The sequence below is a fragment of the Diuraphis noxia genome, unplaced genomic scaffold, assembly GCF_037042655.1.
Source record: "Diuraphis noxia isolate RWA-SAM2 unplaced genomic scaffold, SU_Dnox_SAM2 contig0005, whole genome shotgun sequence".
Taxonomy (NCBI): Eukaryota; Metazoa; Arthropoda; class Insecta; order Hemiptera; family Aphididae; genus Diuraphis; species Diuraphis noxia.
The window spans coordinates 17,015,433-17,025,979 of record NW_028301715.1 but is presented as its reverse complement, the minus strand read 5'-3'; the positions used below and the strand labels follow the sequence as shown (position 1 = coordinate 17,025,979).

Genomic DNA, 10,547 nt, shown 5'->3' with positions numbered 1-10,547 from the left:
CCAACAATTCTTGGTATAAAATATAAACATGACTTATTTGTTCACATTATATACATAATTTATTTTTATTTATTACGTGTTACCGTAAGTGATGTAAAGCCCGGAAAGGGTTTGCACTTCGCACTAAAATATGCGAATATGCCATGATGAACAGTGGTTCCCAATCTGTCGTCTGCGAGTCGATGTTTGAGGATCCACAGTTTTACTTGACTGGATGACAGATACGGCAAATATTTTTTTTTCCTATTTGAACAAAGTTCAAACTATACTTACGCAAAAAGGGGGACGGGTCCAAAAATTTTTCAAATATAAATACAATATACACTCATAATTTTACGTTAATAATATAAATCTAGTTAATTCTTGTTATTAAAAACATCAATCGTCATTCTAATATTACATTTACATAATAGTTAATTATTTTTATTAATATATAGAATCATTTTCATAATTAAAAAGTACAAATAAAAAAAAAAATTAAACATAAATACAAATTGTTCTGATGTTAAATTTACAAAATAATTATTAATCTCTACACCTTACACGTAGGTACAACTTTTCGTACCGGACGTTTTGCAGATTGTCTGTGACGACCAATCTAGGTAATCGGACTGTAGGAGGGGGGTCCGGACACCTGGACCTTCTCCCAATTACGGCCTTACTTCTATCCTATTAAGTCTTAGTTAGGACAGTTAGAGGTCTAGGGAATCAATAGTTTAGAATTAAATATATTCAACTTGGGTAGGTAATAATAAATGTTAGTACCTATGTGATCAATATATTTTTTTTGTCCTGTGTATTTTATATACCTACCTAATATTTAATAATGCATTAAAAATCTTTCTAGTACCTACCAAGTATGTTATCATTTATTTTGTAATTGCACTGTACATTATCATATTATTGTAAGAGGAGATTAGGACGTATTGTCCGGATATTTAAAATAAATAAATAAACAAGGAACAAAACACGATTCCGTGAAAATATTCTCACTTCTCACATTACCTACTAGACTTCAAATCTTTTATTTTACTCAATAGAGATTTTTTATTCTTTTTGAGTTTACCATTATGATAAATTGATAAGATATGATATGACTATAGGGGCGGAGAGTCATTCGGACCAGTATTATGAAAAAAATTGGTACTACCTGCTATACTATTACAAACTTAACTTTTAACTTTTGTTTATTCTGTTTTTCACAACTCGCCATAATCAATAGGTAGTTGATAAATTAGGCCCATGGTTCTGCCCCCCCCCCTCTTAACGGTATTTCTAAAAATAGAACAAGTTCTATATTTACGGGTTTGAACATAGGCGCAACTATATCTCTAAAACGAGGAGTGCTAAATCTGTGAATACATCACAGATGATTAATTTATCTTTGGATAAAACGGTTACTCATAATACATTAAATAATTTGAAAGAAAGGAATAATACGATAATAAAATCATCTAGTGATGTAGTTGACATATTTTGTTTAATAGATGTAAGGGTTTTTAGAGGTTGTGAGAATATTTTTAAAAATGATTTATTCACTTAAATAAAAAGACATATATGAACAGTACTTAAAGAATTTTTAAGGAATTAGACAGCAGACTGAAAACAAATTGGAATCGCAACCTTTAACTCAGACAAAACAAATATAGAACTAAACAATCACCTTTTTTACATCTAGATAACTATTTCAATCTAAGAAATTTTACAAGGGGTACCTATTATCATAGCAGTGAATGACTTCCCCTATCAATAAGTGACTCATGTTATGTTTCATATTATATATTATTGTAATTGCAATGACTTATTGAACAAATTATGTATATTTTATAATTTATAAATATATATTGTCTTTTCTCTATTTTCAAAAAAAAAAAAAAAAAATAAGGAATTAGATGATAATTGTGTGAGTCAAAATCTCTTTAATAACCATAGAGACCAATTAATAGCACTTATTATTTATATATATTTGGATGTCAGATTAACACCATGCAGCTAATAAAGAATCTAATCATAACAAAATTAAATTTGGGCAAAAATTAACAAAATTAATTCTTTTTTGCAACAAATAATAGTCATCAACTATTTATTTATTAGTAATCCTTATATAACTAATGGACAAGCAAATACTTTTTTAAATTTATTTTTATTGAATTACTTAAGACAATTATATGTCACTCCTATTGACAAACAGTTTTATAAACATTTCAAATTTGATTATATTATACAATATTACTATTTTATTAACTTTTTAATATACAAACATAATAATATATACTAGACCCATAATGATAATAAATTACCTTTTTGTGTTTAAGACTTGGCTACTTGAATAAATTCTCAAATTTGTAACTATAACATTTAGTTTCTTGATTTCTATACCATTCCAGTGTTTGACACCAAGTAGGCACTAGCCTGTAGTAGGTAGTCCAATAGTCCATACTTCCATAGAGTAAGACAGTAAGAGTAATAGTAGTAATACTATAATAGTATAGACAGCATAGTAGAGATAGTAGAGTTTTAATCTATGAGGCAGTCGCAGACTTTCAAGTCGCAGGCCGCAGCCTGCAGTAGGTTGTTTTTAGCACGCCAATATTATCACAATAGTTATTGTGTGGAAATTTAAAAAAATAACTTTGTTCCGAAGAAAGGCATCACTGGATCTCAATTTCTTTTGACCACATCCAAGGTTAATATCTATATTATTTAGAATTCTATCTCTTATACGACTTAAACCGTGACCAGCGTTCAGCACACATGGAAGGATATGGATGTTTCGTCTATAAGTATAAGGTCTATGTAGGACATGTAGGTACCTACTAAATTTAATTTAATTAAATAAAACATCAAACAAAGTAGATGTATTATATAACAATAACATGGTAGCCGACTTTAGTGATATGCAGCAGCTTGTAACCACAAAACTATTATGTAGTTTCAATTGATAATGTTCGTCTACTAACTTTTAATTTAGGTCACAAACTAAGATATCTTAGTTTGTGATTTAGGTATTATCTACTGAGTAGTTTGTAGATCTGACGAAGTGACGAGTAGATTTTACTTGTTATAACTGTCTGTTTTATACACTCAACAATACTCAAACGTTAAATACGTGATTTGCCTAAAGGGTAGATCCGTTTTCAGATGAAAACAATTTAGGAAAAGGCTAGCCCAAACAACTGGTGTCCATTATAGGTATGTATAAATGATATTGATATTTCATCTTATTAATTATACATACTTTTTCTCATTTATAATAACATAGTTGTATTTCTTAAACATCAAGTAATATTACTTACAATATATTTCATATAATTGAATAACACAATATTAAAATAAAGTAACATGTAAATAACAGGTAAGCCCATTGAGATACAACCAAATGGAAGACAATGTAATTATTGCTGTGGATGGACCTTTTTTTCTTACATAATTTAAGATTTATAATACAAATTACAAAATTATGATTATAGACAATTTAACAAAAACAAAATTTACATTTCAAGTAATTTAACTCTAAAGCCATACACTTCTATAAATATCTTATATTCTTATTATTAAAGCATTAAGCTAAATGTTTGATCTATAAAGAAAATTATTAAATATAAAATATAGGTAAATGTATAAATTAAATCAACTTTAAATACAATTGATAAATAAAAGCAAAATATTATTATGTAACCATGTAAGTAAAGACGATGGAATATAAAAAATAAAATGTAATTATTATAATATGCATTAATCAAATGGAATAATTGGATAAGAATTAAACAATAACACTGATAATATATGTTGCACTAATGCCCGGCAATTTTAATATCTAATCTTTAGACATTAACATAGTAATTGCACAAACGCTATTTTGTTTCAATAATTTGGCGTATAGATACCTATTGTTATACAATTTGTAGTTTAAAAAAAAAAAATTCCAACTATTTATTGTAGATTTCTAAAACTATGATGTAAGAATGATGTTAAAACAAAATCATAAATATTAACTGTATTATGCCAGTGAATAATTAGCACTATCAGCCTTCTACTTCTAATAAACAATTTCTACAATTTAAAATGTATGGCACAAAGAAGTATTTTTATGTAAGTTGATGAATAATTTGTAGTATACATACACATATTTTGAAGATAAAAATAAAAACACTTAATTAATGAGAGTATCCTGTTAAATCAGAAAATAAACTATTACTACCATGGCCGCCAGGGCTGTTCTAGATCTGACTGTTCTTCATCTCGCCTATGTTTGGTAACCAGTGCTAGGGGCAGTTCTGGTTGACTGTATGTATCAATACTATCTGTGCTACCCATTGAATAGCATGATGAAGGTCTATCAGGCATAGGCGACTCTGTATCAGAAGAATCAGATTGAGTAGATGGGGGTGTTGGTACAATCATGGAAAGGGGTGGTAGTGATGTTTCGGTAGATCTAGATGGCAAAACTAGAGCAATATCACCATTTGATAATCTTGTTGGAACCAATTGTACTCCACATGCTGAACCTGTGGTGCCCAATAGTATAGCGTTCTGGCTAGAGTCCAAATGTAATTGTAGATTTGATGTTTCTGGAGGTGTTGAAAGAATTTTTGGATTGTTATTACTGCTTTCTTTATTGAAGTATGTATTCAAGTGCTGCATGAGACGTTTGCGAACATGGGGTTCAAGCCCAGGAAATCGGTTTACTTCATTTGTACACTCTGTAAATCCAGCCTTGAATTTGTTGGCTACTGTTGACTCTGTAGCAGCAGATAAAGCTACATTATGCCTTTGCATGGATTCCAAGTGTTTTACAGTCATTTCCAATATATCTGCTTTTTCCAATTTCGAATGTCTAGCAGGCTATAAAATAAAATAGAATAAACAATTTAATATACTTCAACGTTTTTATAATTTGTTGTTTTTACTATTTATACTTACGTCTTTTTTAGTTGCATCTAGGATCAAAGTCTTTAATTCGTTTAAACAATTGTTTATTCTTGCTCTTCGTTTCTTCTCCATTATTGGTTTATTGCTCTAGAAAAAAAAATTGATACTTTTATAATTTCACATTCTAACAAGTCAGATTATTTAAGTCAGTAATTCTTAAATCACTTTATAGTTTATTTTAACAGTTAAGTTTGATATTATACCGTGGTTTATTATTATTTATAATTAGATTAAAATATATTGTGTCTCGAATCACAGGTAAAAAACTTCGGTTAAAATATTCTATTACTTCTTGTGAGTTGTGTTACATTAAACAAATTTCGTTCCAATTGTGACCTATAAGAGTGCCGTATCCACAATATGAATCAACATTAGGCACGTGTGTATAAGAAGTTGCCTATACCTAACTCATTTTTACGAGTCAAAAAATTAAATATAAAAATCAGAACTCATAAATACTTATTTACATACACCATTCTAGTACACTAGCCACACACACAAAATTGTATAAGTAAAGTAATTAAATATAATGTATAAATTAAAATTATGTTAAGTAAATTGTAAATAATATGTGTTAGCTGTTAGGCAACAAAATATTACACATGAGTGAAACTATTAATAAACTATAGTCTATACCATTTACATTTAATATTATTTACTTTTATAATATCGTACACATATTCTTCGTTGTTAAAAACATATATTTTTTTTCTCAAAAATATAAAATTTAAATTTAAATTTGTAAAGAGAAATAAACAAAATTGACTAAAATTGATTAAAATCGTTCTATTGACGTTAAGTTTAATTACGTTTATTGAAACACTATAAAGTAAAATACATACAATGATAAGATCTCTGCATACGTAAATATTATGTTACAGAGATCTTTCTTACTATTGGATTTAATCTAAATTTATAAACCTAATTCATTATCATTAAAAATGTTAAATAATGTATTGTAACAAAAAAAGTAATTATTAACAAAGTATGTTAGTAGGTAAGTAGAATTGGTAAAATTATTATAGGTATGAACTTAAAAAATTAGAATTAGTAACAAAAATAATACTATAGTTTTCACCGAAACATATTAATAAAAAAACAAATGTTTAAAAAAAAAAAAAACTCTTGTTTAAATTATAGTCTTTAGATTATAATATTGTTATTGTTACTCTGTAAAGTTATTATTGGCATTAGTTCGTTATTATTACTTTAGTTATAAATTACTTAAATATTACTGTTATTGGCAGTTATTCGTATGTTTGACAATATTTATTTGTACTTGGAAACCAAAATTATTGAAGACAAGTCGCATTAATGCATATTTGTATTATTTGTCTTAAAAAAATCAATATTAAAAAAAATATTCGATCTGTAGATTCAACCATCTTTTACGTTTTAAAATATTTAAAATAAAAAAAAAATAATAGTAAAAATGTTTAAAATAGGCAAAAATGTTTTAAATTTGTTTCGAGTCGGTACTTCTCTTAACCCATCATCTATAGAGTTACCAAAACGGTACGAATCTATCCAATTATAATGCGTTACTCATATTACCTACAGTAACAGAATAAGATAAAACGTATATTTTTATACTCGACAACCAAAAACCCACAGTCACTATCTCGGGTTATTACTTATTTATGAATTATAATCTATCTAACGCAACATAAAATAATGTAATAATTATTCTACATTTTATAGATATTTAAATCGTGTTAAACTCACTCGTCGATTGTTTTCATTTATCTTCTTTTGGCTGCACACGTCGGTGGCCAGAGGTGAACGCTGCGACTGCAACGGATCGTCGTCCGCCACTCCGGAAGTCATGGTTTTTTTTGTTTTCAAAAAACTACGAGGAAAAAACGTCAAAAACGTCCAGTTGCCAATGCGATCGGGACGTAACACAAAGTTCGCAGACGTCGGTACCACGAGTACTACCTGAGTGCGAGCGCGCGTGTGCACGAGACGGATAGACTGAGGAGGACCACCTAGTGGCGACGCGTGTCGTTGCGAGCTGCTACCGAAGAATGGACACAATGCGGTCGTCACTACTCACTTGGCGCTTCCGTGCCGAAAACCAGCGGAATGAAGACGGTCGCGCGCGCGTTCGAAAATGCACACGCGCACGCGCACGCGCAAACACGCACACGCGCACACCACACGCATATACATCAAACGCGCGCGAGCCACGGGGCGGGCACACGTACAGGTGCTATCGCGGGGACCGCCGCCGTTGTGGTGGGGGACCTGTTGCTCGTGACCGTCGCGCGACCCGTCACCGCATCCGAAGATCAGCTCGCCACGGCCACCCTCCTTCTCGCCATGTGGCGAGTTATTTACTTGTTATTATTGTTTATTTATTATTACCATCGTCGTCATTATATTTATTATTGTTATTTGTTATTACTTGTTTTGCACACTATCCTACCACCGTACTCAGTAAATATACGATTGTACTTGTACAATGTACGCGACTAAAACGGATACTGCCGATAATGGCGAAAAGCAAATATTCCGCGGAAGAACGGTCGTGGGTAACATTGATGTTTGCTTATGATTTCCGTTTGTCGCCCCGTTCAAACACACTTACGTCCCACGCCGTGTAATTTTGTTTTGTTGGTTATATTTTATTGCTGTCATATTTAATTATTTTTGTAAGATGCGTATTATTATTATTTTAAATTTAAACTATTCTCTCGGACACCGGAAGGGATATTATTGTTATGGCGAGAAGGGTTATTTGAATACGAATAATAAATATTATACAAGTATCAAGTATGTACCTTTACGTCAAGGATTTACGAAATTTCTCATATTCATCCCTTCTTTTTGCTTTATTTCTACGTAGGTACACTATTCGATTTGTTTACTGACGAGTTTACCTACGTGGATAGTGGGGTGGTCCTATATTACGTACGTGACTGCTGACTGATGTCAATCTAACTATATTCGAGTAACTCACTAACACGTTCGTCACTTTGTTAATTTTATAGACACTATATTATTATATATTAAATGGCTAACTCCTGCGACCCAACACCAGCAGTTGGCCGTGAGTATCTTACTCAAAACTTTTCTTTCGTTTTGTAATATGTACGAGTATTTTAAAACAATAATTTAATGAAAATTAGGTACATATAAAAAATAATCGGTACTATAATATATGAATAACTAATAACATAAATTAAACATATATAAAACAACTTAAATCAACATTTGATTTAAGAAACTATAAATAGGAAATCATTTGTATCCAGTCATAGTCATAGAAAAGAGATTAAATAATAATGTAGCCAGTCTTTATAACTGTTTTATGAATATCCTCAAATTACAGTCTGGACATTTTGGATTACCTTTAGTTTCTTTGTAAATTTATGTACGACAACATTTTGTTTGGGAACAAAAAACTTTATAACTTGACATTTTTTATACAAAGTTTCTTATATAAGTTGTCCTTTGAAGTTACAGCAAATTAAAAATATAGTCAATATTTTTTTTTTATAAACGTTTTGAAGGTAAAAATTTTACAAAATAGGTCTGTCAAAATCGTGAAACAAGAATCTATGTCAATAATTTTGTTTTAAAATATATAAAATGTATTAATATTGTTTGAACTATAATATAAGATAACTAATATTTTTATTTTTGTTTAAATATTTAACTTGTAATACCATCTATAAAATAAATTGGAGCATTTTTTAAATTTTTAAAGTTTTTGTATAACCTATAATAATTTGCATTACATTTTCAAACTTTCAATTTATAATTTAAAATTAATAGTAATCATGCAAATTTTATTAAGTAGGTATAGAAAATGATAATTAGACTTAAGTAACAGTGCAATGATAAAGTTTCCATGGTAGTTATTTTTTGTTGCTGTCAATTCCATCAAAATTTAAAGTGGATTTATGCAAAATTTTTGTTAAATTCTTGTTTGGGAAACTCATGAGAACTGAAAATACTTTTATTCAATTTTCAAACTTTAATTTATTATTAGTCGGAATAAATTTATGCTATTTTAAATACCTACTGCAGCCATTTCAAAATTTAATGATATTTCAAGAAGCTATCAGTGAAATCGATTTAATTGTTTTATGGATATTCAAAAATTTTAAATTTCCATTATCATAGTTTATACTTATATTAGGTAGTTATTTTATTGTAAGCCACATATTTTTTATGAAGGATTGAAGTTTACCTACATTTTGATGACATTAGAATATTGAACATTCAAACTTGTATGTTAATTATTATCGATTTACCTATTTTCAAACGAATTTTGTTATTACCATGTTATCCAAAAAATAGGTAGGTATGCATAGTGATTTTTAAAAATTCACGTTAAGTTAAATCATATTTCTTTTATATATAATGAAATTGTAAAAATAATTAAACAAATTATTCAAGCTATATTTATAGGCATTTTAAATTTTCGAATTATTTTAGTTTTTATTTTACTGTTGCCATTTAAAATATTATGCTCATCAGATAAAACAAGACAAAATAATGAATAAAAGTATCAAGGCGTCCGCAGAAATTTTTCTAGGGGGGGGGGGGGGCAATGTTAGGCTTTGAGGATAAATATTATAATTTAACTAGGTGTTTTAAAATAATAACCTCTTTTGTTATACTCGTATACAATGTATTATATTTTATTATATTACAACTTATTTTATACTTTAAATTTATTGTATAGTATATACAATGAATGAATGACTATTCATTTATCTTAAAACATTCAATTAAAAAAAAATATTTTGAAAAAGCCAGGGGGGCAAAGGCCCCAGGTTGCACCCCCCTGCGGGTGCCTATGAAAAGTATTGTACTTGTAGCAATTTAAAATTATCAAAAATAAAAGAGCATCATATTTTGTTTTTATTGACATTCGAAAAGTTCTAATTTTGATGAAATTGGATATCGAAATGAAAAATAAAAGTCTATCCACGAACTATAGTAAAGTGCCTCCACGCAATATCGTATTGTTATAACGCTGTCACCTGCAGTGTATACTTATTAATAATAATAATATAATATTATATAGTTATAAATATATTATATATTTAAAATTCAAATAAGTTTAGGATATTGTGTTGTTGGATAATACGAGAACGATATCGAAACGTATCATCGACATTGGATACTGGATATAATATTATGCTAAACAAATCAATTTCTCGATTTTATTCACTTGCAGCTCCCTCGACGTCGCGGTTCGTATTATAACATAACATTATTACACATTCTTTGCACACAAATAAACATTAAACAACGTCAGATCTATTGTGCGTTGTGTGTGTGTTTGTTTCTGTGACTTGTCGGGCTCGGGCGACGACGGACACGGCCCATGTGAGACGAGACAATGATTTCACGCAGCATCTGCAAAACCGCCGCCGCCGTCGATGACGCCGCCACGGTCGCGTGTTCCAGTCGGTCGGTTTCCAGCAGCAGCCTCTGTGCGCGCACCCGCCGACTGAGCATATTTTATTATAATATATTATTATACGGTGCCGCAGCCGTGCGTGTATATGCCATATGGGGAAAGAGATTTTCTTTTTTCTTAACGAGCCCGCGGGTTACCAACACGCGACCCGCAGCCGTGTCGCCGAATCGGTGCC

General features: G+C 29.9%; 1 protein-coding gene across 1 annotated transcript; it reads right to left on the bottom strand.

The window, feature by feature from the left end:
* Positions 1–3,238: 3,238 nt before the first annotated feature.
* hry (bHLH transcriptional repressor hairy) lies at positions 3,239–7,035 on the bottom strand. The gene is made up of 3 exons (XM_015510185.2): positions 6,658–7,035; positions 4,924–5,019; positions 3,239–4,845 (listed from the first exon to the last, which is right to left on the bottom strand). Exons 1-3 carry the CDS (start codon positions 6,757–6,759, stop codon positions 4,198–4,200), a joined length of 846 nt encoding a protein of 281 aa, XP_015365671.2. The 5' UTR covers positions 6,760–7,035; the 3' UTR covers positions 3,239–4,197.
* Positions 7,036–10,547: the final 3,512 nt, after the last annotated feature.

Coding starts and splice junctions, on each gene's coding strand:
- hry (XM_015510185.2), bottom strand. CDS start 6,759: ATGACTTCCGGAGTGGCGGACGACGATCCGTTGCAGTCGCAGCGTTCA. Junction 5,020..6,657: donor TAAATGAAAACAATCGACGA/GTGAGTTTAACA, acceptor TTTTTTTTCTAG/AGCAATAAACCAATAATGGA. Junction 4,846..4,923: donor TAGATGCAACTAAAAAAGAC/GTAAGTATAAAT, acceptor TTTATTTTATAG/CCTGCTAGACATTCGAAATT.